Source organism: Microtus pennsylvanicus, chromosome 6 (genome assembly GCF_037038515.1).
Source record: "Microtus pennsylvanicus isolate mMicPen1 chromosome 6, mMicPen1.hap1, whole genome shotgun sequence".
NCBI classification, from domain to species: Eukaryota; Metazoa; Chordata; class Mammalia; order Rodentia; family Cricetidae; genus Microtus; species Microtus pennsylvanicus.
In genome coordinates this window covers 106,748,425-106,776,253 of record NC_134584.1, presented here as the reverse complement: position 1 = coordinate 106,776,253, position 27,829 = coordinate 106,748,425, and the positions used below count along the sequence as shown (strand labels likewise).

Here is a 27,829-nt window from a genome sequence, read left to right as displayed (position 1 = left end):
GTGTGTTCTGAGACTCCCTACTCCATCATGGATAGAATGTTTCAATTGAAAAAATAGCTACATGATAGTTTTCAAATATTCCCCAGGCCAGCTTTGAAGTTGATATAAAGCCAAGGCCACCTCAGAATTCTCCTAGTCCTCCTGCCTCTTCCTCTTGAATGGTAGTAGGATTCCAGTGTACATGACCACACCCAACTATATGAGACATTGCTAAGCACAAAATCGTGGCTTTATTTTATTAGCAGATACATAATAGGAAAGTGATGGCCTCAGAACCTCAGGAAGCTTTATTGTCCTATGAATGAATTGGATCTGAAGGAGATGGGAAGCACAAGGAGGGAGATGACAGTGAGAACAGTGTTTGGGTGAAAATACAATTTTTTGTTGTGGTGGTAGTTTGAGTTTTTATTGTTGTTGGTTTGGGGGAGGTATTGTTTTGAGACAGGATTTCACTATGTAGCCCTATGGTCTAGAACTTGCTGTGTAGACCAGCCTAGCCTCAAGCTTACAGAGAGATCCGCCTCCCTCTCAAGGCTGGGATTAAGTTATGCAACGCGTCTTTCACTTTTGGGTGCGAAGGAGGCTAGTACTGGAATTGAGTTTAGGACCTCATAAGTGCTAATGGGGTGCCTTGAGTGAGCTGTGTCTTCAGCCTCCTTTTTCCTTCTTATTTTGAGGTAGGGTTTTGTAACCTTCAGGTTCTAATTTATGTGAGCATGTGCTTTCAGCATAATCACACTGCCTTCCTCCAAGCCAGGCCATGGTTCTTTCTCTTTAGGGTTTATGCTGTCTTCCCAGAATGCTAGCACAGATAAAATGCCTGCACAGACAATAATGGATTGCATCTATAATAAAGTAGCAAAAGACTAGGGCAAGAACACAAAGTATTTTAAATTGTTGTTTAGCAATAACCTTTTATATATACTTATGATTTTTGTTAGGTCACAATATTACTTTAAATTAGATGACTCTCAGACTCATTTTATTCTTAGTTATTTTTTGGTTATAGATTAACTTTATGTGTATGAGGGTTTTTCCTGCATGAATATTTGTATACCAGCTGCACACTTGATGCCAAAGAGTTTAAAATAGGGAGTCAGATACCCCGAAACTGGAATTACAGTCTGTTCCAAGCTCCATGTGGGCGTTGGGAACTGAACCTAGGTCCTCTGGAAGAATAACAAGTACTCCTAACCAAGGAACCAATTCTCCAGATCCCCATTTCACTCTTAACATTTTCAGATTAACTTTTATTTAGTGTGTATGTGTGTGTGTGCATGAGTATGCCATTGTCTCTGAGAAAGCCAGAGGACAGTTTGTAGGAGTAGATTCTCTCTTACTGCTTGGGTCCTAGGCCATCAGACTTGGGTCATTAGGATTGATGATAGCAAGTACCTTCACCTCTGAGTCATCTCACTGGCTCATTATTTTACTCTAGATACTCTCAAGATTTAAGAGACAGAAACTGGAGACAAGCATGGTGGCAGAGGGAGGTAGGTCTCTGTAAATTTGAGGTCTGCCTGGTTTACATAGTGAATTTCAGGACAGCCAAGCCTATGCAGAGAAACCCTGTCTCAAAAATGAGTGAGCAACTTTATGATAGAACACAATGACCCCCTAATTCTAAGTACTCAGGAGTCTGAGACAGGGGGATCAAGTTTGAGGCTAGACTTAAAAAAATTAAGTATGATGGAAGAGAGAAATGGAATTATTACTCAGTGAATATAAAATGAACAAGTACCTCTAGAGATCTATAGAAGAACAGTACACACACGTAATAATGATACAGTATTATGCTCTTTAAAATGTTAGTTTTTTTGGTTTTGGTTTTTGGTTTTCTTTTTTGTTCTTTACTGTTTTGGTTTTTTGAGACAGGGTTTTTCTGTGTAACAGTCCTGGCCTTCCTGGAACTCATCTTGTAGACAAGGCTGGCCTCGAACTCAACAGAGATCCACCTGCCTCTGCCTCTCGACTACTGGAATTAAAGGCGTGCACCACCACTGCCTGGCGATAGGGTAGATTTTTAAAAGTTTATTTTTATCTTACTAATTTATGTGTATGACTGTTTTGTCTGCACGTGCATCTGCACAACTTGCATGTGTGATGCCTTTGGAGGCTAGAAGAAAGTTGCATACCCTTAAACTGGAGTTAGAAATGGTTGTTAGCTTCCAGTGGGATCTTGAAGATCAACAGTACCCTTAATTACTAAACTATCTCATAGCACTTCAGTGTTCTCACCACTAGAAGTTGGGGTGGGGGGGGGATGGTAGTAATATAAGGTCAATTTAGTTATATTTAATGTTTTATTTATTCTGAATATAGGCATGTCTAAACTTATACAGTAAGCAGCATACCTATAAAATTTTCTTTTTTTTTGCCCCGAGACGGGGTTTCTCTGTAGCTTTGAAACCTGTCCTGGAAGTTGCTCTGTACACAAAATTTTCTTCTTTTAAGACAAGATCTCTCAGTGTAGCACTGGTTATCTTGAAACTTGCTGTATAGTCCAGAACGATCTCAAACTCACAAATGTTCTTCTACCTGCATACTCAGCATTATATCTGAATATAAAGAGGTATGTTTGGGTCTCATGTGACCCAAATTGCCCTTGCTCATTATGTAGTTGAAGATGGCTTTGACTTTTGATCTTCTTACTTCCACATCCAGAGTGCTGATTTTACAGGTATGCAATGCAATCCTCAGTTTTGTTCGGTGCTGGAATTTGAGAAAGACAGAATGTTTGTGTGCATGTGCAAGTAAACAGTCACTCAGTTGCTTTCCCACTTATGTTTGAGAGACAGAATCTCTCACTGAATCTGGAAGTTACCTATTTAGTTTGATTAGCCAGTGAGCCCTGGGATCCTCCTGTGTCTGCATCCCCAGCAGTGTGATTACAGGTACACGCTGCCGTGCCCCAACTTCTCCTGTGGGTGCTGGGAATCAAACTCATAACCTCAGTGCCACTTTACCAACTGAGCCTAGTCCCACACAGTACAGCTTCCTGGAGAACATCACGACAAAGGATGATTTCTAAGGAAAATTTAGTTAAAAAACAGCAAGGCATAAGGCCCTGGATCTGACCCCCAGAACCATAAAAAACATGCAAACTCTCTCCTAGTGCTTTATAAATAGTTATAAAATGTACTTTTCTGTTTGTTTTTTGAGGTAGAATCTCACCGAGTATTCTAGCTATTCTGGTCTAGCCTTAAACTCAGTGATTTGCCTGTCTCTGCCTCTCCAGTACTGGAGTTAAGGCTATGCACCACCACATTCTATTCCCTAAGACTTTTTTTTTTTAATTTATTATGTATACAGTGTTCTGTCTGTCTGTATGCTTGCTGGCCAGAAGGGGCACCAGATCTCATTACAGATGGCTGTGAGCCACCATGTGGTTGCTGGGAATTGAACTCAGGACCTCTGGAAGAGCAGGCAGTGCTCTTAACCTCTGAGCTATCTCTCCAGCCCCTCCCTAAGACTTTTAAAGTTGATTTTTAAAGGGTTTGTTTGTTTTGATTTTTGGTTTTTCAAGACAGGGTTTTTCTGTGTAACAGTCCTGGCTGTCCTGGAACTCACTTTGTAGACCAGGCTGGCCTCAATTGAACTCACTGAGATGAGATCCACCTGCCGCGGCCTCCCAAATGCTGGGATTAAAGGCATTAATTTTGTTTTTGTTTTTTGAGGCAGAGTTTCTCTGTGTAGCCCTAGCTGTCCTGGGACTCACTCTGTAGACTAGACAGGCTTCAAACTCAAAGAGTTGCCAGCCTCTGCCTGAGTGCTGGGATGAAAGGCGTGTACCACCACTGCTCACTTTAATTCATTTTTAATCAACAGGAAAAAATACATATTTGTAGTGTATAGCATTTTGAAATATCTATGTGTTGAGGAATCTTTAAATTATACTAATTAGCATATGTATTACCTTAATTATAGTAAGAGCACTTGAGATGGTTAACTATTTTTGTATGCTGTGCAATAGCTATCCTGAACTTTCTTCTTACTGAAATTCATTTTTTTACTAATGCACCCCAAATGTGTAAGTTTTTAACTAGCTTTACAGATAATTTTTAATATAATGTTCAGTTGATGTTTCTAGTATCTAGTGTCTGTGTTTGTGATTGGGTCAAATTATATGGTCAAAGCTAGTCTCAAGCTTCATCCTTCAGCCTCAGCTCTGCAAATACTAGTTTTATAGTCATGTGCCGCAGTACCTAGCTCTGGCGATTTTTTTAATTTAATTTAATTTAATTTTTTGTAGTAGAAGATTGACTTGTGCCTTTTGATTTCACCTATACAATTAATGACATCCCATCCCAGTAATAAAAACTAAAATATATCCCTAGACTTTGCCAACTGTCTCTGGAGGCTAAGTTCCCTTGGGTTAAAAACTTGAGCCTGTAGGTTGTTGCTTCAAATTTCCCATTTTGTCCTTTTGATGATTTATTTTAATAAAAAACCAGAATTAATAATCTATTGTTTCTCCTAGACTGTGAGCTTCACTTCTGCAGTGTATTTTAACACCCACTCTCTCCAGGTTTTGTTCATTGGGAGTATGCGCTAGAGTCTTCATCAATTTCAGATTTTTTGTTTTGATTGGCAAGATTTAAAATGTAGATGGTAGATTTTTTTTTTTCTTCCATCAAAGAGGTAGATTGTTTTTTTGTTGTTTTGTTTTGTTTTTAAAGACAGGGTTTCTCTGTAGCTTTGGAGCCTGTCATGGAACTAGCTCTTGTAGACCAGGCTGGCCTCAAACTCAAAGAGATCCGCCTGCCTCTGCCTCCCAAGTGCTGGGATTAAAGGTGTGGACCACCACCGCCCAGCCGAAAGAGGTAGATTGTTGAACAACCATTGATGGATGCCTAATTCATTCACCAAGGGGATTTTAGTTTAAAATGTATGTATTTTTATTTGGCAAACCTTATCTTAAATAACAATTTGTGTTCTCCCTTAATAAAGGAAGGGGAAATGGAAGGTGAGGCGGTTGAAGCCATTGTGGAGGAGTCTGAAACTTTCATTAAAGGAAAGGAAAGAAAGACTTACCAGAGACGTCGGGAAGGGGGCCAGGAAGAAGATGCTTGCCACCTGCCCCAGAACCAGACAGATGGGGGTGAGGTGGTCCAGGATGTCAACAGTGGTGTACAGATGGTAATGATGGAACAGCTGGATCCTACCCTTCTTCAGATGAAGACTGAAGTAATGGAGGGTACAGTGGCTCCCGAAGCAGAGGCTGCAGTGGACGATACCCAGATCATAACCTTGCAGGTTGTAAATATGGAGGAACAACCGATTAACTTAGGAGAACTTCAGCTTGTTCAAGTACCTGTTCCTGTGACTGTACCTGTTGCTACCACTTCAGTAGAAGAACTTCAGGGGGCTTATGAGAATGAAGTATCTAAAGAGGGCCTTGCAGAAAGTGAACCGATGATATGTCACACCTTACCTTTGCCTGAAGGGTTTCAGGTGGTGAAAGTGGGGGCCAATGGAGAAGTAGAGACGCTAGAGCAGGGGGAGCTTCCTCCTCAGGAAGACCCTAGCTGGCAAAAAGACCCAGACTATCAGCCACCAGCCAAAAAAACAAAGAAAACCAAAAAGAGCAAACTGCGTTACACGGAGGAGGGCAAAGATGTGGATGTGTCTGTCTATGATTTTGAGGAAGAACAGCAGGAAGGTTTGCTGTCTGAAGTTAATGCAGAGAAAGTGGTTGGTAATATGAAGCCTCCAAAGCCAACAAAAATCAAAAAAAAAGGTAAAATGAGTTTTTCTGTAATAGTCTAGTAAAACCATTTGGGGATAAAAGCTACAGCAGCTTGTGTGCAAGTTATTTTATTAAATTTAAATGCCCCCCCCCATTTATTTTTTAAAGGACATCTAGTGAGTTCCCTGGGCATTTAATCAGTACAAAAGAAGGGTGTTTTGTTTTTAATTTTTATTTGTTTGTTTGGTTTTTAGATAGGGTTTCTCTGTAACATCTCTGGCTGTCCTAGAGCTTGCTTCATAGACTGGACTGGCCTCAAACTCCGAGAGCTCTGCCTCTGCCTCCCAGATGCTGGGATTAAAGGCATACGCCGCCACCACCCAGCTCAAAAGAAGGGTTTTATTTGTGTTTTTACATATTGAGTATTGGTTTTGTTTTGGATTTTTAAGTCATAAAGAGAAGTGAGCCTATTGATGCTGTGAAATAATTACTTAGATTGACTTTGATTGTAAAAGGTTAATAGGTTATAATTGTAGTTTACAGTTAATTGAAACACTGAAGCACTGTGACAAGTAGATGTTTTGTTTTGCATACAGGTGTGAAGAAGACATTCCAGTGTGAGCTTTGCAGTTACACATGTCCACGGCGTTCAAATTTGGATCGTCACATGAAAAGCCACACTGATGAGAGACCACACAAGTGCCATCTCTGTGGCAGAGCCTTCAGAACAGTAACCCTACTTCGGAATCACCTTAACACACACACAGGTGCAGGATATGAGTGTGGGGCTGCAGCAGAACCAACGTTAAAACATGGTTCTTAAAACTATCCGGGCTTACTGCAGGAGGAAGTTGAAGAATACTATTTTTGTTCCTCTTTATCATAGCTGTGGTTTTTACTTGACATAATTCATAAAGACTTTTTATTGTGTTGCTGAGGATTTAACAGTGACAAGAAATGAGACCCTAAAGTCCAAGGCAATCAGTGAGAAAGAACGCTAGAAATATAAGTAAATCCTACCTATGTTAAAACTGTGGCTTTCTTTTTGTTCGTTTCTGGTAGCTTTATCTCAGAGAAGGTAAGTTGTTCACAACTTACAAATAGAAAAGTATAAAGATCCCTCTGGAAATTAATTTATTGTTCAAGTACAAAAAATTCTTTAATGCTGTGTTCAATATTCTGATACTAACTTCATGTTGGGTATGGCCAGATTCCAGTGAGGTGAGCACATACTAGACCTCTCTTAAACTCTTGTGCTGGCAGGGTTTTTTTTTCTTTCTTTGTCAGTTTGATACAAAATGTAGTTATCTGAGAAGAGAAAATGCTTTCATTAAGAATGACCTTATGCTATCATGTGGGACCTATTCTTAATTAATTGTTCATATAGCAGGGCCCAGCCCATTGTGGGTGGTGCCACACCTAGGCCAGGTGGTCATAGGGTATATAACAAAGCAGACCGAGGGGCTGGAGAGATGGCTCAGAGGTTAAGAGCACAGACTGCTCTTCTAGAGGTCCTGAGTTAATTCCTGGCAACCACATGGTGGCTCACAACCACCTTTAATGAGATCTGGTGCTTCCTTCTGTATACAGGCAGAACACTGTATACATAATAAGTAAATCTTTTTTTAAAAAAGGCTGAGCAAGCCAGAGGGAGCAATTCAGTAAATATAGTTCCTACCCTGACTTCTCAGCAATGTAGTGTGACCTAAGAATTGTAAATTGAAGTGATTTTGGTTATAGAGTTTATCATAGCAGTAGAAAGCCTAACTAAGACAATTCTTTATTGAAGGCTTTGTCTTTTTAGCCTAAGTACTTGGCTGTAAATCTTCCCACCCAGTTTTTTGTGGAGAATAGTTCTCTATTTCATTCAGAGTAGGTTTTCCCCTGTCTTTACGTACTGACTGTTGGTTTTTATTTGATGCACCTGTTGTCCGATAAATTAATCAGTTATCTTTCTTTAGGATTCAGATGAATTAGACAGTTAGTGGATTGTCTATTGCTTTATAAGTAGTGTGCTATATGTTGGGATATGCTTTGTCATCTAGTCACATACCACACACATAATTGCATCTAGTACTTTGAAGAAACTATATTATCCTTTGATAGGATTTGTCAATGTGTGCGTACACTGATATGAATACTTCTGTTTTGTACTGTACATCAGCCTTGAAAAGTTCATTCTGTGGTTATCCAGAACTGATTTGTTAAAACTTACTTACCTAGTTAAGCAAGCCTGCAAGAGTCAAATGTGTACATGCTAGAATGTTGGTGGAGGTTTCTGTCCCGCCCAGTCCCACAATAAACACAGAAACTATATTATTTGCAATACTGTTTGACCAATCACATAAGTGTATTGCTAGCTAGCTCTTATATATTTTACCACGAGGCTTGTGGCCTACTGTCAAGGTTCCAGCTAGTGGCTTGCTTCTTTCTTCTCTGGCGGCTCCATGGCTTCTCACTAACTCCGCCTTCTTTCTCCCAGCATTCAGTTTAGTTTTCCTGCCTAACTATTCTGCTGAGCCACTGGACGAAAAAACTTTGTTCATTAACCAATAAAAGCAACACATAGAAGGACTTCCCACACCACTAGAGTGCCACTTCATGGTGAAGGATAAGCTTTTTATTTTAAAAATACGCTTGTATTGCATTCTAGGGGACATTCTTTGGGTTGTTTTAGGCAGGGTTTCTCTACACAGCCCTGGCTGTCCCGGAATTCACTTTGTAGAGCAGGCTGGCTTTGAACTCACAGAGATTCACCAGTATCTGCCTCTAGTATTGGGATTAAAGGCATATGTATGGTAGTTAGCTTCTAGGGGATGCTCTTGCCTATAAAGTTGTAGCAAATGAGAAATTAATTGGTAAACCTGGCCCTTGAGTAGAAGGACATAGGTAGTCATGTAGTACAATTGGATGGACATCCCTGTTCCACAGCAGTATCTGCTACATTGATAGTTGTCGTGCTGGTTTCTACCAAAGATAGAGCTCTTTTCTTCCCTCAGTACACTAGGTACAAATCAAAAGTTATTGTTTTGATGTAAATGCTGCTTTTCTTCCATTGGTAACGTATTTTCTGTACCACCAGATTATATATACTTCATAGAAAGAATTTTTATACTCTCTTCTAGCTCAGTGGTACTGAAGAAGCAAATTTAATGAGTACATAAGCATTCCTTTTTCTCTTTTGTTTTTGTTTTTCGAGACAAGGTTTCTCTGTAACAGCCCTGGCTATCCTGGAACTAGCTCTTGTAGACCTGGCTGGCCTTGAACTCACAGAGATCCTCTGCCTCCCGAGTGCTGGGATTAAAGGCATGGCTCCTTTTAATTTCTTAGTTACTGTCATTTTCCAGTGATACTTCCCTTTTCATACTTGGTCCTTTTAGAAAAGCATTTTTGTAGTTAGGGATGGTGTCTTGTGATTGTAAACCTGAGCATTTGGGAGGCTAATGTAGTAGGATTAAGAGTTCAAGGCTTGCCTGGGTTATATATTTATATATTGAGACTCTATCTTTAAAAGAGAGAAAGAAAAAAACAAAATTTCTACAAGTGTCTGATCTATCTACTACTTGACATTGTGAATTTTCCTAATTACGTTCTTTTTTTTTTTTTTTTAAATTTTGATTTTTCAAGATGGGAATTTTCTCTGTAGCCCTGGCTGTCCTGTAACTCACTGTATAGACCAGGCTGCCCTCAAACTCAGAGGTCCATTGGCCTCTGCCTCCCAAGCCCTGGGACTGAAAATGTGCACCAGCACTACCTTGCTAAGAAGAATATTTTTATTCAAAGACACTAGATTCAAATAATTAGCAGAAACTGAAGTTTGGCGTGTGTTTTCACATCTTAGGGACTAGTGCTGAAAATTCATTCAAACCTTCCTGTAGCTTGTAGAGCCACTTTCAGCTTTTGTAAGAGCTTTGAGTCATACATTGAAACCTGTAATTTACTGGACCCTTAATTCTTCCTGTTATCCCCTCTTTCCTTTAGGTACTCGTCCTCACAAGTGCCCAGACTGCGACATGGCCTTTGTGACCAGTGGAGAATTGGTGCGGCATCGTCGTTATAAACACACCCATGAGAAACCATTTAAGTGTTCCATGTGTGATTATGCCAGTGTAGAAGTGAGTGTCGAGTTATTTTTTGGGAGATTTCTTAGGGTTTGTGTGTGTGTGTGAGAATGCCAATTTCAGGGTTAGGTATGCTAGTGTACACCTTTAATCCGAGCACTTGGGAGTCAGAGGTAGGTAGATTCTGTGAGTTCAAGACCAGCCTGGTGTACATAGTACTAGGACATCCTGGGCTATAGAGAGAGACCCTGTCTCAAAAAAACAAACAAACAAACAAAAAACCCATATATTAATACAAGAAAATGCTCTTATACATTGAAGAAATAACTGTACCCATGTTGTTTTAAAATGGAAAATCTGGTCTGGTGTGTATCTCTTTGTTTGTGGGTATTGAGTTTAAAGCCTACTGGAATACAGTTAAGACCCTGTCTTAATAATTGCAATATTGGAAGGTTTGGGGTTGGTGCTATGAATCAGTGGTACATGCTTGGCAAGCGGCAGCATTCATGAGGCTCTGAATTTGTTTCCCATCACTTAGAGGAAAAAAGGACGGTAGGAATGGTTATTGACTTCAGTATTTGAGTCTACCTTATTACCAAATTGGATAAGGATACTACCAAAGTGGGACCAGGGTTGCATAAAATTAGTAAGCAACCAAACAAATCTAATATTATATTGAAAAATAAGTGGTTGTTAAGTATGTCCAAAACAAGACTAGTTCAACAGTATGTATTACTTTATAGGTAGCTGCAAAATAGACAATAAAATTCAATTCTCATCACTGAAGTCCTAATACTAGGGAAAAGCCAGAGTAAATGTATGTTAACTAACTCTGGATCACTGAAGTGATCCTTCATGCCTCTAATCCCAGCACTCAGGATGCTGAGGCAGGTGAATTGCTGCAAGTTTTAAACCAGCCTAGGCTATAGAGTGAGACCCTGTCTTAAATTTTAAAAAAACAAAACAAAACAAAAAACACCCCACAACTACTCCCAAACCGTAGGATCTGAATGTTTTGTTGTCATATTAAGAATTACAACTAATTAAAGAAGATAAGTATATTATAAAAGAAGGAAGATAAAATTATTTATTTCTTTTTTAAAAAATTATTTGAGACAAGGTCTGACTACTTATGTAGACCAGGCTGGCCTGGAACTTAAGAGAAACCTGTTTGCTCCTGCCTCCCAGGTGTTCGGATTATAGGCCTGTTCCTCCACACCCAGCTGTTTGGATTTTTTGTTTGTTTTCTTTCCTATTTTTGTATTTGGTGGTGGGGGATAGGGTGGTATTCCTGCCACTCAATGAGTGTGAAGGTGAAAGGAAAACTGCCGGAATCACTTTTTTCTTTAACCATGTGGATCTTGAAGGTAAAACTCAAGTTATCAGCAAGAACATTTACCCACTGGTTCATCTTGCTAATCCCCCTAACCAACATTTCTTACAGATTTTTTTTTAAAACCTTTGAGAATTATTATTAACTGAAGACCTTACTTAGAATAGGAAGAATTCATTGGAGAGAGACCAGATATAAAAGAAGTGGGCAGAAATAAAAAAATTGTGAACGAAACAGTGATTGAACCCAGTGCCTTAGGCAAGAACTCGACAGAGAGCTCTATCTCCAGTCTCTGAACATCTTGCACTAGTGTACAAGCTGTGTATCCCTTATTAGTGATGCTTGACACTAAAGGGACTTCAAGAATTTCTTCCAGGTTTTGTTCTTTTGTGTTTATGCAAGGGGTAAGATTTGTTTGTTTGTTTTTTAACTATATGTGTAGTGATTGGGTAAACAGGAGTGCAGGTGCCTGCTGTGGCCAGAAGTTTGGATCCCTTGTAGCTAGAGTTGCAAGGGTTGGTTGTGAGTTGCTGTGAACCTGATGTGAACCCTTGGAAGAGTGGTACACACCCTTAACCATCGAGCCATCTCTAGCCACCACCCCCTTTTTTTGAATTTTAGAATATTTACATAAATGTTCTGACATCTTGGCAAAGAGACTCAAGTTTAAGCATCAGATTATGCACACAACCTGAAGGTAGTGTTATGTGGTTACTTAGTGTGTACCTATATTTTTACTGAGACCCATCGCATGAGATCAATATCAAATTTGCACTTGCTGATTTGTCAGTTCTTCATTTGGGGGACTTGGTATGGGTGTAGTTCAGTGGTAGAGTATTAGGCTCTGTGTTCAGTCCAGTTCTGTTTAAAAAAAAAAAAAAGAGGGCCGGGCGGTGGTGGCGCACGCCTTTAATCCCAGCACTCGGGAGGCAGAGGCAGGCGGATCTCTGTGAGTTCGAGACCAGCCTGGTGTACAAGAGCTAGTTCCAGGACAGGCTCCAAAACCACAGAGAAACCCTGTCTCGAAAAACCAAAAAAAAAAAAAGAGGATACTCAATAATAGTTTTAGACCCCTGAGCATTTTTTTTTATTTCTTTTCAATTAGGAATAGATAGCCTAGCCTATTCTAATAGGAGCTATAAAATCTTTATGCTTCTAACTCTAGTAGTGGTGAAATGACTTAAACTAAGTAACAGTAAAAACCACTTTTGTGGTATCTTTAGACAGAAAACGTTACAAGTTTTTCCAAAGGGCATGAATAAATGATGATTACAATTTGATTCCAATTTTTTTTCCCCGCAGAATAAATGTGAATGACAAGAAAAATTTGAAATTTAATGAGGGATCTGTGCTATTGAATTGTGAGCGTATGTGGTAATCAGACAGTCTAGGGTGGGTGTGCTAAGGTGAGCGTCATCACCTAGCTTGTAGGGAGCCTTGGATGTGGCAGTGAGAAGGGAAGGAGGAGATTGAGCAGTGCTGCTGAGATAGTTACTTGACCCTTGAGCAAATGTGAAAATTTAGTGTGTGATTTTTATGGGTATGGTGGATTTTCTCTTAAAATCAGAATTTTTTTTTTCAAAAAATCAGGCAGACATTAATTATGAATCTTTGAAGTACTTTATAGAGTCAGATTTGAAACTCATAGCTTGGGGTGGGGTAGTTACCAAGAGACAGACAGCATGGCCAGTGGCAAGGAAGACAGAGACTCTCAGATCTCAGCCTGTCTAGGAGATACTAACGAGAGGGAAGAGGATGGGAATTAAAACATGAGTTTGGAGTTGACTTTTGTAAGAAATTAGTACGAAAATAGTCATGGATTACTTACTAGAGTGTTGTGAAAATTTGGAAACATAGAAGTAAAGGAAGGGCCGGAGATGTGGCTCGGTGGTAGAGAGCACGTGCCTCATTTGTATCCCTGGGTTCAGGCGTCAGGACCACCACCACCACCACCACCACAGGGAAGAAACAAAAGTAGAGACTGTAGTACACCATTGTGTATCTTATCACCCACTCAGTTATGGCTGAAGACAGTTTGCCTGGTCTGTGTTCTACCCGTTTATCCCACTCTAGTTGGATTGAAGTACTGCTGAGATACAGCAAAGGCTACAATGAAGAAACATTTATCTTTTTTACTTTTTCTAACTTTAATGCCCCAAAACAAAGTTTTTGTACCTAACCCATAGAGTTCAAATTACAGTCCTTGTTAACAGAAGTGTAAGAGGTTCGGTTGCTTTCATGTTTCAGGTCAGCAAATTAAAACGACACATTCGCTCTCATACTGGAGAGCGTCCGTTCCAGTGCAGTTTGTGCAGTTATGCCAGCAGGGACACATACAAGCTGAAAAGGCATATGAGAACCCATTCAGGTAGGACTTCTCCCCTCCTGGTACTAACGAGCTGCTCTTCAGTGAATCCTGTAAACTGCCACATGGGCCCAAGGCTTACCTGAAAGGAAGAAAAGCTCTGGTGCCGGGCGGTGATGGTGCACCCTTTTATCCCAGCACTTGGGAGGCAGAGGCAGGTGGATCTCTGTGAGTTCGAGGCCAGCCTGGTCTATCAAACAAGTTCCAGGACAGCCAGGATTGAAAATACCAAAAAGAAAAGCTCTGGTATTCTCCGAATTGATAGTTCTGAAAATACACTAGAGAGCAATTTTATTCTGTTTGAATCTTTTTATAAGGTAAGGATGGTTCTAGTTCTTTAAGGGAGATATAAAAGAAATTAAAAATCATTGTTTAATTTTAAACACAGAAGCTGGATGTTGTGGTATACGCTTTCAATCCCAGCAGAGGCAGGCAGATCTCTGTGAGTTTGAGGCCAGCTTGATGTACATGGCAGATTCCAGACTAGCCAGGGCGACATAGTGAGTCAGTCCTTGTTTCTAAAAACTAAGTCTGGATAGATTATCTAACATAACTGACTCTCCCTGAGTATTATCATTTTGTAAAAAGAAAGTCTTGTGCTAGGTGTGATAGAGTGTAAGCCTATAGTCTTCACACTAGGTGTGATAGAGTGTAAGCCTATAGTCTTCACACTAGGTGTGATAGAGTGTAAGCCTATAGTCTTCACACTAGGTGTGATAGAGTGTAAGCCTATAGTCTTCACACTATAATCTTCACACTAGGTGTGATAGAGAATAAGCCTATAGTCTTCACACTATAATCTTCACACTAGGTGTGATAGAGTGTAAGCCTGTAATCTTCACACTATAATCTTCACACTAGGTGTGATAGAGAATAAGCCTATAGTCTTCACACTATAATCTTCACACTAGGTGTGATAGAGTGTAAGCCTGTAATCTTCACACTATAATCTTCACACTAGGTGTGATAGAGAATAAGCCTATAGTCTTCACACTATAATCTTCACACTAGGTGTGATAGAGTGTAAGCCTGTAATCTTCACACTATAATCTTCACACTAGGTGTGATAGAGAATAAGCCTATAGTCTTCACACTATAATCTTCACACTAGGTGTGATAGAGTGTAAGCCTATAGTCTTCACACTATAATCTTCACACTAGGTGTGATAGAGAATAAGCCTATAGTCTTCACACTATAATCTTCACACTAGGTGTGATAGAGTATAAGCCTATAGTCTTCACACTATAATCTTCACACTAGGTGTGATAGAGTATAAGCCTATAGTCTTCACACTAGGTGTGATAGAGTATAAGCCTATAGTCTTCACACTAGGTGTGATAGAGTATAAGCCTATAGTCTTGTGCTAGGTGTGATAGAGTATAAGCCTATAGTCTTCACCTAGGTGTGATAGAGTATAAGCCTATAATCTTCACACTCGGGGCTGAAATAAGAGGGTCTCTAATCCCATACATCCTAAGCTACAAGACAAGACCCTGCTTCAAAAAATGTATAGTTCTAGTTCCCCTACGGTAAGCTTTGCCATAACAACTGTGATTCTAAAATGGAAGGCTCTGTAGAGAGCTGAGCAAAGCAAAGGTATTGGGTTTGTTTGCTAATTCTGGAGATAGGAATGAGCTGAACAGTTACATCAAGCCTTACTTAAGAAAGGCGTTAGAGCCTAATGTATGTTTCTGCCACTCAGCTACTTACCACCTAAGCCATAGTATTTATTCATTTAATTTGTTCATTCTGTATTTCCTTTTAAGGGGAAAAACCTTATGAATGTTATATTTGTCATGCTCGGTTTACCCAGAGTGGTACCATGAAGATGCACATTTTACAGAAGCACACAGAAAATGTGGCCAAATTTCATTGTCCCCACTGTGACACTGTCATAGCCCGAAAAAGTGATTTGGGTAAGTACTAGAAGCAAATAGCAAATTCATAAAAATAAAAGCATAAAAGCTTTATCTTAAACTTTTGTGTATGTGAATGGCTTATCACTTAGTGAAAGCCCTTGCTTAGCTGTGCCCCTTCCCCCATACCTTCTCTTTATTAGAGTCAAACTATAAGATAATATATTCTGAACATAGATTATACATACATTAAATGGAAACTGTAATGGGAAACAGTATACCTGTCTGTAATAGTAGCTTTTCTTCCCTAAATGTTCAGAGAGTAACATATGTTTCAGTTTAAGGTTCATTTCCTCCAGATTTTTCAACAGTATTTGTACATTCTATCAGCAGTTGGAGTATTATGTTGGTTTAGTGGTAACTATTCTTGTGCATAGTTAAGCCAGAATTACATGGAGAGTGAATTCACCTATAGGAATTTTAATGTAACCAGTGCTTACACATAATAACATCTAGAGTTTGCCCTTAATCTTTCTTACCAAATAAGATTAGAAGCCAGGAGTAGGTAAGTGCCAGCACTTGGGAAGTTGAAGCAAAAGAATCAGGAATTCAAGGACACCCTGAGTTACATGAGACCCTGTCTCAGACAGACAGAAGAGATGACTTAGTGACATATCTCTGTACTGCAATCCCAGTTACTCAGAAACAGGAGAATCCCTTGATTGCAGGAGTTTAAGAATAGTCTTAGCCAAATTAATAGGACCCAGCTTTAATAAATGAAAGAACTACAAACACTATTCCGTCTGCTCCTGCAGCCCAAAGGACTTCCTGAACATATTTGTTCTTTTACTTATTTATACTTTTTTTAAAATGTTGAATATCGGGGCTGGAGAGATGGCTCAGTGGTTAAGAGCATTGCCTGCTCTTCCAAAGGTCCTGAGTTCAATTCCTAGCAACCACATGGTGGCTCACAACCATCTGTAAAGAGGTCTGGTGCCCTCTTCTGGCCTTTAGGCATACAGACAGAATATTATATACATAATAAATAAATAAATATTTTTTAAAAAAATGTTGAATATCAAAGCCAGTGCCTCACACATATTAGTAGTCAATCACTCGGCCACTAAGCTATACCCCTAGAGATATTTTCTACAGAGGCCAGAGGTCCTTGAGTTCTCTCAGGTTGTTTGTTTGGAGGTTTTTTTTGATCTTTAAGGGTTGTTATGTTTTGTTGATGATACCGAGAATTGAACCCCAGCGATCTCAGGGGAGTAATGTCAAGAGTAATAGAGCAGGACATTGTCCTAGGCTTTGTGAGCCCAAGGATGAGTGTATGAAGTGTGTGGTGTTTCTCTCCCCACCTCCTGTGCTGGTGGTTGAACCCAGTCTACAGAATTAACACTCAGCTTTTGGGGTTTTCTTTTTTTATTTTTTTTTTAAGGGGAGACCGAGTAATATTTTGAATAGACAATGACTTTGAATATCATATGTCATACTCCTGAACAGTCCAACTAGTTACTCTGCTAGGGCTACTCCCATTCATTCTTAGTAAATTCATTCATTTCTGACACAGCTTTTGGCTCTGCTCTGTAGAAGACACTACTACAGTAATGTTGGACAAGTTCTTTCCTTTTTTTTAACTATGACTCTTCCTCTTTCTTTTTAAGATACCAAGGCAACAGGGTAAAATTTCCTGTTATAAAACCAGCTATATAACCTCATTGTATCTACATTTACCTTAACCTTTCCTATCTACCTTAGGAGTTGGTGTCACTCTGTATGTGCCTTGTCCCTTCACCCTCAACCCCACTTTCCTGTTTACTTAAGTATTTTCATTATTATGTTCACCTTCACGCTCATATCCTTGATTTTTTCTTTTCAACTTGGTGTACTGATTTCTCTCTATCCTCAAAAAATTTATTTTGAATAAGATCAGACATCTTAGTTGCTCAAGAAGCTGAGGCAAGAGGATAACAATTTCCAGGCCTGCTTGGGCTTCCGTGAGTTCAAGGCCACTGTGGGCAATGTAGTGAGACCCTATCTCAAATTAAAAAAAAAAAAAACTAATGATAAAACTCAGTGGTACAGTGTTTACTTGGCATGAGTGCCCTGAGTTTAGTCTTCAGTACCACAAAAACATTTTAAAAGTAAAAGGTGAATTTTTCCATATACACACACTCAGACTCACACGCTCCCCACCTCTCACCCTACCCCTTATAGCTAAACTGTTTTCACTAATTATCCTAACCCTGGGTTTAACTCATTTCCGCCTGACCAGCTCTGATGAAGTTATGTCCCTCCTAGCTTTTCCTGGCCTGTCTTTAGTATACCTCTCATGTACATTCTCTACTTTCACCCCAGGAAAGTGGCTTGCTATGGTCAGTGGCCCTCATGTAGGGCGTAGTAAACCTCCTCGTTTCAGGTGCTTCCCAAGCAGTACCCCGACAAACAAGTAGTGTGCTGCACTCTCTTCCCTGGGCCTCCATGATTGAAGGCCTATTGGATTTCTCTCTTTGGTAGTTCCTGCCCCGTTTTTTAAATTGTCTCTCCCTCCCTCCCCCATGTCCTTAACTCTTAGATTTAAAGCTGGACATGGTGGTGAAAGCCTCTAATCCCAACACTCAGGAGGTGGGTAGACTGCAGTCTATGATATCTCTGTCGGTTCCAGGCCAGCTAGAAGTCATAGAGACCCTGTCTCAAAAAACAAAAACCAAGCATGAGCAGCATACTTGTTCTTACTCCTACCCTTTTGAATGTGACCTTATCAGTTCCCTTGGTTCCACTCAAGTTCTAGTACCAGTTCATCCTTTCCTGCCCCCATCCCCATTTCAACATCATTGTTTCAAATTCCCTGCCAGAACAGAGAGTTTGGTTTTAACCCCTTTCCAGCTTTTCTTATCTCATAAGTGGCCGTGCCATTGGGTGTCATCTCCAACATTACTTTTCTCTTCTTCAGTTCATCTCACATTGAGTCAGATAACTCCTGTTGCTCTCACTTCCTGGCTTCCATGCCCAGTGCTGTCCTCTCTGTTCGGGTTCCTGTCTTTTGCCTACTGAGCTCTCTACCTGTTGTTCCTGGTGGATTGGTAGGGGTGACACGACACTAGGGACCGAACCCAGGGTCTCACACCTGCTAGACAAGCGTTTTAGTTCTGATCTCATATTCTTAGGCAGTGGAGTAACTTTTTCTTAAGTAAATAATGTATTATTAACTCATTGAAATATTTAATTTATGATTTTACAAGTTCAACTTTATATTTTGTTTGCAGGTGTCCACTTGCGAAAGCAGCATTCCTATATTGAGCAGGGCAAAAAATGTCGCTACTGTGATGCTGTGTTTCATGAGCGCTATGCTCTCATCCAGCATCAAAAATCACACAAAAACGAGAAGCGCTTCAAGTGTGACCAGTGTGATTATGCGTGTAGACAGGTAGGTGCTGTCTTAGTTAGAAAGCCGTTGGTACTCTGTCCTTGTCAGGTATTATCAGAGGTAAGGTAGCTGCTGTCTGTGTGTCTATGTGTTTTCTCTTTGTTTGTTGGGATTTTGTTTTTGTTTTGTTATGCTTTGTATTTTAAGACAGAATTTCTCTGTGTCCTGGAACTTGCTTTGCAGACCAAGCTGTCCTCAAATTTATAGATGTCTGTCTGCCTCTGCCTACCAAGCTCTGGGATTAAAGCCCTGCCTGGTAGCTGCTTCTAAGAATATTTTCAGTATAAGGAATACTACCAAAAATCAAAGATGCTACTCTCTGAACCAGTTCGTTGAATCTGGGTTTCCATTTAAATGCACTTTTCCTTACAGTTGATATCTTAAGGCACACCATCAACTTCTTTCTTGAAGAGGGTGTATGTGGCTCAGTTATAGCCCCATAGTAATAGCCCCAATATTGTAAAAAGTTTAAAATTCCTATATAGGTACTTTTTGCCTGGTGTGGTAGCACGTGTCTGCAATCTCAGTGCTGGGGAGAGTCAGGAGACAAAGTCATTCTTGACTATATAGTGAATTTGAGTCTAGCCTGGACTACATGAGACCATCACTGGAAAAAAGCAAATCAAAAACCCCAGGGGCATTAAGGCTAAAACTTGAGAAGGAGAAGAAATGGAGTAGTCCTGGAATGAGTCTTCAGAGAGAGCTAGGAAAGCAGACCAGCAGGGGTGAGCGGGGTTTTGGGGAGCACTTTTGCCTCCCTGAGAGTATACTGTTACCATCCACTCCTTGAAGATGAAAGGCCTATGGTGTGCCTGCATAGCAGCAGGGATAGCAGCCCTGTGACGCTCTGAGGCCTTTCTGACAGGCAGTTGTGTTTTCAGGAGAGGCACATGATCATGCACAAGCGCACTCACACGGGGGAGAAGCCTTACGCCTGCAGTCACTGCGACAAGACCTTCCGCCAGAAACAGCTCCTTGACATGCACTTCAAGCGCTATCATGACCCCAACTTTGTCCCTGCGGCCTTTGTCTGTTCCAAGTGTGGGAAAACATTCACACGCCGGGTAAGGATCAGTTTTCCCATTACAGTTCTTAGTATCATGTGCTTGATCTGCCATTGCAAAATGCAGTTTTTCCACTGGAGTGATAAATGTAGAGATGCTTTGCTGTTTGGAAAGAGTCATTCATCACTATTCTAAGCTCTTCTGTCCGCGAGGGAGCCTTCTGTTGATAGGGACTGCAGTATCTTGTAGGCTGATGATTAAAAGGCATTTCCTTGGGTGGGTTGAAACCTGCAATCCATTCTGTCCCTAGGTAGCTTGAGTCACTTCTGTTCTCTGTGTTGTTTAGCCAGGTAATTACTGGCCAGCCACCCTGAAACTTCTCTAACCACAGGCACTGAGCTTTTCCCCTGGGAGCCCAACCATATCTTCTGACAGGTGTTTCCTTCATTCCTTTCCTCCCCCATCTCTGACTGCTCCAGATGTTGTCCATCTCCCCTGGGGGGTGGGGGGACATGTGCGGTACAGTTAGCAGAACCCTAGAGTTTTATGCATCCCTTAAAGTTTTTTATTCAATTAAAATTTCCAGTCAGAACTTACCTCTTTTAGTAGTATGAAACAAGGTTTGTTCCTTTTGTCAGAATACAATGGCAAGACACGCTGATAATTGTGCTGGTCCAGATGGTGTAGAAGGGGAAAATGGAGGAGAGACAAAGAAGAGCAAACGGGGAAGAAAAAGAAAGATGCGTTCTAAAAAAGAAGACTCCTCTGATAGTGGTAAGTGAATAATTTTTTATTTTGTTAGAGGTGACACAGTTGGAGACCCAGTTTCCAGAGAATATGTGCAGGATATATATAGAGGCCAGAAGATCACTCTTGTGCTTGTAATCTTTCTAAAGCTGGGCATGGTGGTACATTTCCTCTGGAGGTAGAAGCAGGAAGATCAGAGCAGGGTTTCAGTGCCAGCCTCACTACATAGCAAGTTTAAGGCTAGCCCTGGCATCAAGGAATAGCAGCTGACTCCCAGAAGTTACAAGTGTTCACAGTGAACATGAGCCTAGATAGCTCTGAGGTTTGCTGCAGAGGTCTCTGCTGTCAAAGACGCTGTCCCGTGGCTTTTCTTTCCCTGCTACTGTTTTGTTCCTGTTCTGTCTCTGAAGAAATTATTGATGACCCCTAATAGATTTCTGAAGTTCTTCTTTTTTGTCTGGAATTACTCGTTCATTCTGGAATCTTATAGGTAGTATCTTCTTTTTTTTGTCCCTGAATGCTGGAGTCAATCTACTGCTAGCAAAGGCCATATAGTCAGCCGGGCGGTGGTGGCGCATGCCTTTAATCCCAGCACTCGGGAGGCAGAGGCAGGCGGATCTCTGTGAGTTCGAGACCAGCCTGGTCTACAAGAGCTAGTTCCAGGACAGGCTCCAAAACCACAGAGAAACCCTGTCTTAAAAAACCAAAAAAAGAAAAAAGAAAAAAAAAATTCTATTTCTTTAAAAAAAAAAAAGCCATATAGTCTTATTTAACCCGTTAGTTCTGTCCATCAGCTGTCTGCTGAGATTGACCAGCAAATTCTGTTACTTGGAAGGATTTTTCAGGCTGGAGAGACGATTCAAAAGTTAAGAACACAGGTTGCTCTTCCAGAGGTCCTGAGTTCAATTCCCAGCAACCCGTGGCCCACACTATCTATAATGAGATCTGGTGCCCTCTTCTGGCCTGTAGTGATATACGCAGGCAGAACACTCCATACATAATAAATAAATCTTTTTTTTTTTTTGTGGTTTTTCGAGATCCGCCTGCCTCTGCCTCCTGAGTGCTGGGATTAAAGGCGTGCGCCACCACTGCCCGGCATAAATAAATCTTTAAAAAAAAATAATTTTCCAAAATTTCTCAAAGCCCCCAAAAAGCTTTTGTTTTGTTCTGTTCTGTCTTGGTTTTTTTTTTTTTTTTTTTTAAGATTTATTTATTTATTGTGTATACAACATTCTGCCTTCATGTATGCCCGCACGCCAGAGGGGGGCGCCAGATCTCACTACAGATGGTTGTGAGCCACCATGTGTTTGCTGGGAATTGAACTCATGACCTCTGGAAGAGCAGCCGGTGCTCCTAACCACTGAGCCATCTCTCCAGCCCTGTCGTGGTGGTTTTTTGAGGCAGAGTTTTTGTGGGTAGCTCTGGCTGTCCTGGATCTCACTCTGTAGACCAGGGTAGTCTCAAACTTACAGATTTGACTGCCTCTGCCTCCTAAGTGCTGGGCTTGAATGTGTGGGCCACCAACACCCATCCTAAGACCTTTCCTTAGTAAAGGAAATGTAGAGCCGCGTTTTTAGAAAATTTGTTTGCGCCGGGGGCGGTGGTGGCGCACGCCTTTAATCCCAGCACTCGGGAGGCAGAGGCAGGCGGATCTCTGTGAGTTCGAGACCAGCCTGGTCTACAGAGCTAGTTCCAGGACAGGCTCCAAAGCCACAGAGAAACCCTGCCTCGAAAAACCAAAAAAGAAAAAAAAAAAAGAAAATTTGTTTGCTATCTCTGTTTCACACCTCTGCTTGACCCACCACCTGTGCTTTGATTTCTTGAGAAGAAAATGCTGAGCCAGATCTGGATGACAATGAGGAGGAGGAGGAGCCTGCTGTAGAGATTGAACCTGAGCCAGAGCCTCAGCCTCAACCTCAGCCTGTGGCCCCAGCCCCACCACCTGCCAAGAAGAGGAGAGGGCGACCTCCTGGAAGAACCAACCAGCCCAAACAGAACCAGCGTAAGTTGCCTGCCTTGTCTCAGTAGGCATCTTCTCCCTCGTTTGAGGAGGCCAGATGGGTCTGCTCTTGTAGAGATGGGCACTGAGCCATGAAAAAAAGTTAAGGTCACATTGGCCAACACTCTCGGGAAACTTGAAACTTGTTTTTGTTTGTTTTGTTTTAAAGGAAGTTTTCTATAAAAGCTTGTTACATTCCAGGCGAAAACATCCAGAGTAGAAGGGTGCTGGTGTCCTAAAGGCAATGCATTGTTAACGTGGGAGAGTCCCCATCATCTGCAGAGTTGATGTGGTTATGGATAGAATGAGGGATAAAATAAAGGAGTGCACCAAGAGTGTCCGTCTAGAGAGGTTCTAGCCCGTAAAGCTGAGCACTATTACCACCCACAGTTCCAACCCTTGGGGGAATAGGGCTGGCCTGGGCTACATGGGGAGGAGGGGAAGGGAAAGAGAAAAGAGGGCTGGCCCAGAAGTGTGTTCCCTTTCAGGTACACTGCACAGGTGGCAGCAGTCTCTAGATCTCAGAACAGCCTTTTCCTCTTGAAATTCAAAGTTTAATCTGTTAGAACTCCCTGAGCCCCATGTTCAGATGGCCATCACAGGAAAGAGTTAACTTTGGATCTAGAACCAGGCCCTTCATTTCACCTACACAACACTCGACTGGAGCACTACAGAATCAGAACTGTCTGCTCCATCATACACTCTGACTGTTCCTAGTCGTGTGCTGTGTGGGGCCTCACATTACTGTAAATCCTAAATTCACAACATACACGATTTGGAGGCCTACAAAGATGAATGTCAGCATTTGGTATTTGACAATTTCTAGCTTACTGAGCTTTTATGTATTACCACTTAATATTAGCAGGGGCTTGTCTTGCCTTTTTTTTTTTCCTTTTCCTTCATCACTAAGGCTTTTTATGATGTTGCCATCCCACTCACTTGTCAGCTTATGAAAGGGTCCCTGTGCTCTCGGGGCTTTAATGGGCTATTTGTTTTCTTCCTGCTCTTCTTTGCCAGCAACAGCCATCATTCAGGTTGAAGACCAGAATACAGGTGCAATTGAGAACATTATAGTTGAAGTCAAAAAAGAGCCAGATGCTGAGCCTGCGGAAGGTGAAGAAGAAGAGGCTCAGGCAGCCACCACAGATGCCCCCAATGGAGACCTCACGCCTGAGATGATCCTCAGCATGATGGACCGGTGATGACGGGGCCTTGCCCGTCACCAGGACTATTGGGGCTGTGTTTAAACGGCCCGCATCTTAATTTTCTCTCTTTCTTTCTTTTGGCTTTGGGAACGGCATAATTTTACACCATTTTACCAAACATATTGAGAACGAAAGCTTCAAGGATGATGTTAGAAAAATGTGATTTACTAGAACTTGTTGTTTGATGTTAGCAAATCATGGAATGTTCTAAGTCTCTGAGGGTTTACTGTGAAGTGCTGAGGACAGTGTTGATACCTAACTAGTTTTCTTAGATGGAAACAGACATTGAACCCTCTCTCTTGATTTAGTAAACAACTCCAAATGGCCACGGGTTTCCCAGAGTTCTATGGTCTTCCCAAGAGAGTTTTTAATTGTAAATGCAGACTTGGGAAAGACTTAGACTTTTAACCTGGTTTTTGCTTTTGCTTTTCCCTGACTCCCTTTGCTCGGAGTCAGCTGCACACCAATAGGATGGCATGCTACGATCAGTTTCTGTCCTGAGTACTTTGCCGCTTTCTTGGCAAAGTTTCTGGTATGGTCAAGCTTGTAAATAACCTTTTTTACATTTTAATCTTTTCCATTAATTAAGAGGTTGAGAAGAAGTGCAGTGTAAGAAAACCCAGCATTTTAATTACTTGCAAATTAAGGTACCACGGACTCAGTGGTGTGTAAATGTTTGAATCGGATCCCAATCATGAAGCAGAAGGGCTCTGGACCTGCTGCCTGCGAGTGGTGACACCATGTGGAAAGTTAGTTTCTAGCTCATGGAGCCAGCATTTGAACCTTGAACAGATAACTCTCATTATGATTTCCCATCAACATTTTCTTTGCTCTGTTTGTAGCTGAATGTTATATTTTTTAAATCTCTGTTAAAGCCAGAATAGTTGATTATGAATGGGCCACAGCAGCCTTGGCAAGCTGAGCCAGAAAATTTCACTTGGTCAGTAATTTAAACTTTGGATCTAAAAAAAAAATTAATAATGTGAAGCAAACCAACTTCAAAAGTGATTCTTGCACATGAATTGTCACATGTTGACATGTGTTTTTTTAAAGAGCCTCAGTCTGACTGATTTCAAACCCTTTTTTCTTCTGTGTATTGCTTTAAGAGAGCCATCAGTTAGCTATCAGACTCTAGGTTGATGCATTTTTGTACTTAGCTGTACTGTGTGATATTTTTCATTATTTTAGGACGCCAACATGAGGACCTGTAATAAAATATGTAATGGGGTTGAAAGCTGGGGAGGAGGATCTACTGCTGTACAGCTAATAAATGATAACGGATTAACAGGCACTCACTCTGCAGACTCCTTGTGTTATTCCTGTTTGCTGGGGTCCCTCGGGCCTGTGCACAGCTTTCTCTCTGCAACTGTCTGGAGATAGATGGGCCTGACAAATGACAGCATGTGAATGCAACCTGCTTCAAGCTGTGACGCCCTCCAAGTGTGGGGCACAGCCTCCTGCTTCCATGATACACCTGAGAAATGCCTGTCCCTTGCACAGCTAGTGTTGCCAGAGGGTGCTGGTGGGAGGCTGTGTCCATAAGATCTGCTTCAGGAAGGTTTAGGGTCAGCCCTAGTTTCTAGCCAAAGAGAGAAGCTGGGCTCAACCCGGGACAAAGAATGCTAGCAAGGTAAGGCAGGCCGAGGGCGGGCTCCGGCAGTCATTCTTACTTAGCTCCACAAGGGGATTAGGAGACCTACATTGTAGTGGAAACACACTTGAACTTCAGCCATCGTGGGGGTGTGGGGGTGTGGTTTCACCAAAAGTACTCCTTACTGAATTTCTCTGTTATTTCACCAAAAGTCCAATACTGGTTTTTAGATGTTTTTCAGTGAGAAAAAAGGCAAAGGGCTTTTCATGCAGCTTGTACCTTGCCTTGTGTTGCCTTACTGAGGAAAACATAATGGGTTTCTTCAGTAAAATTCCAGACTAGGCAGGCATCTCACCCAAATGATTATTAGTGTCCTCGGACTGTCAGAATTATTCATAATAGAAGTCCCTTTTACAGAACAGCCTGTTCTGATGACCTACATCATCAGTAACACACACCCTCATTTACTCAAATTACCTGAAAATTTCAGAGTAAATCAGTCTTGACTCTGTGGGAAGGGTCAGACAGGAAGAGAGGTTCTGATGGTGCTAAAGACAACGGTTTTGCAAAGCTCATGCTACATCTGACGTGGAGTCCACTAAACTCCACAACATCAGAAGCTGGTCATCACCCCTATTCTCTGAGAAAACTTAGGCAAATCCCTGAACCTATAGTAATCTATAGTCTGTAATCCATTCTTTGCATCCCTGACCTGGCTTCAGCCCCTTCCACAGCTGTCCTGTTCAGTGTGCATCTGTGTGAACCCTCATTGGTTTAGTCAGATTCTCTTCTAGTTAAACTACCTGTGGTAGGGGCTGGAGAGATGGTTCAGCGAGAGCAGGTGTCCTGAGTTAGTTCCCAGCAACCACATGGTGACTCACAACCATTGATAATGACATGATCTCATGCCCTGTTTTGGCCTGCAGACAAACATGCAGACAGAGCACTGTACTCACAGTTTAAAAAAAAATGCCTGTCATGAGTGAGCCAAATGCACCACTGCCCTCACCCAGTGTTCCTCAGCAGACAGTCTATTTGTTCCTGTTGAGCTTCGGCATCACCTGTAGAATCTGCCCGAGTGTTCTTGGTCTCAAGTTTGTTTTGCTAATATTGTACTGACCACTAACAGCTGTGTAGCTAGACCCGGTTGCCTCTGCAGATCCTATTTTCCCAGTACTAACCCTGTAAGTGTTGTGTCTGGCCTTGGCCCTGCGGGTGCTTCTGCCTGGGCACTACTGAAGCTCTTTGACAGCCACCCCTTCTCGTTTTAGTCGGAAAGATCCCAGTGGGACTAGGTTTTCTGTTTTTGAAGCCCCAGAGTTGCCATGGTAGATTTGGCAAGTGGAAGTGTTCACTGAATGTACATCTGGAATACACACTGAAGCCAGGTGTGCTGACACCCCAGTGAAATACCAGCTCTTGGGAGGAGGAGGCAGGAGTTTAAAGCTGACTCACTGGCCCACACATGTAATTCTAGCACTCAGGAAGTGAAGCGGGATTGCCACAAATTTAAGGCCAGCATGGACTACATAGTATTTGGCAGCCAGGGATAACAAGACCCTGTGCCAACAGAAAGGGAGCTGGAGAAACAGTTAAGTGCCTTCCTGCTTCCTGCTCCTGCAGAGGACCAGAATTTGGCTCCAGCACCCACTGCAGGCAGGGCACAACTACCTATCATTCTAGGTGATCCGATGCCCTCTGACCTCTGTGCAGACACGCAAATTCAAAAAAATAAAGTTCTGAGAATATCTTAGGTGTCGGTAGCTTCCGAAAAACTAGTGAGGCTAAGTGTCAAAATCCATTCACTTTGCCTTTCAAGACCCACATTCTTGGCCATAATGTGCAAGAGACTAGATTTTGTCACCCTAAAAGTCATTTGTGAATTCCAGATGGCCTTACAGCCTTAGGCTGAGAGGTATCAGAACGTCTTGGTTTTGTCTGCATCTGCTCCAGCCAAGCCCTCCATCTGCCTTGAACAGTCATACCATGTACCTCCACCTTAAATGGCAGTGTCATCCCCCAAGTTCCTCCATCTCTACTTCCCATCTTGTCCTGTGTTTTGGTGGAAATCGACAAACATGTGTGAAGAGGCTTGTTCTCATCACAGTGCAGGGTTTCACAGGCAAAGCAAATGCTCCTGGCGCTTAGCCATTTTGTTTTGAAGAGACAGGGTCTCTGTGTTGCCCAGAAAGTCCTGATGATTTAGAATGGCTGGTACTTGGTCAAGAAGATCTTGTCTAGAAAATGTGCCCAATCTCACCCCCAAGTCTGGGAAAGAAGCTGAGAGCTACCCAACACAGTCAGTCTCCTACTTTCCAGGACATTCCATTCCTCTCTGGCTGACCCGTGGAGAGGGCAGTTAGAAGTGGGATTTAATGGAAGTGTCTGGACATGGTTTTAAATCTGTGAACCTTGGAACCTAGTCCCTTGGCTTTGGTAAGACTGTACGCTTTTGGCTAGCATACCTCATGATTGTGTCTACCTTCCTTTTCAAGCAAATTCTCCCTAAATCTAAAGGCAGGCATGGAGACATATATGTACCTGGTAT

The 27,829-nt window shown here is 41.6% G+C and overlaps 1 protein-coding gene across 4 annotated transcripts in view; it reads left to right on the top strand.

Moving 5' to 3' along the window:
• The window catches only part of Ctcf (CCCTC-binding factor), a 50,567-nt gene extending 25,586 nt beyond the window's left edge, over nt 1-24,981 (top strand). The window contains exons 3-12 of one of the 4 annotated variants that reach the window (XM_075977173.1): nt 4,951-5,740; nt 6,286-6,456; nt 9,671-9,804; nt 13,331-13,451; nt 15,216-15,365; nt 18,575-18,735; nt 19,617-19,799; nt 20,378-20,513; nt 22,315-22,488; nt 23,503-24,981. In XM_075977173.1, the coding sequence (XP_075833288.1) occupies nt 4,960-5,740; nt 6,286-6,456; nt 9,671-9,804; nt 13,331-13,451; nt 15,216-15,365; nt 18,575-18,735; nt 19,617-19,799; nt 20,378-20,513; nt 22,315-22,488; nt 23,503-23,687 (2,196 nt within the window). In that variant the 5' untranslated portion in view covers nt 4,951-4,959 and the 3' untranslated portion in view covers nt 23,688-24,981. Of the gene's footprint in view, nt 1-4,950; nt 5,741-6,285; nt 6,457-9,670; nt 9,805-13,330; nt 13,452-15,215; nt 15,366-18,574; nt 18,736-19,616; nt 19,800-20,377; nt 20,514-22,311; nt 22,489-23,502 lie in introns of all 4 variants that reach the window. The other 3 variants (XM_075977172.1, XM_075977175.1, XM_075977174.1) reach the window with 3 other exon arrangements.
• Nucleotides 24,982-27,829: the final 2,848 nt, after the last annotated feature.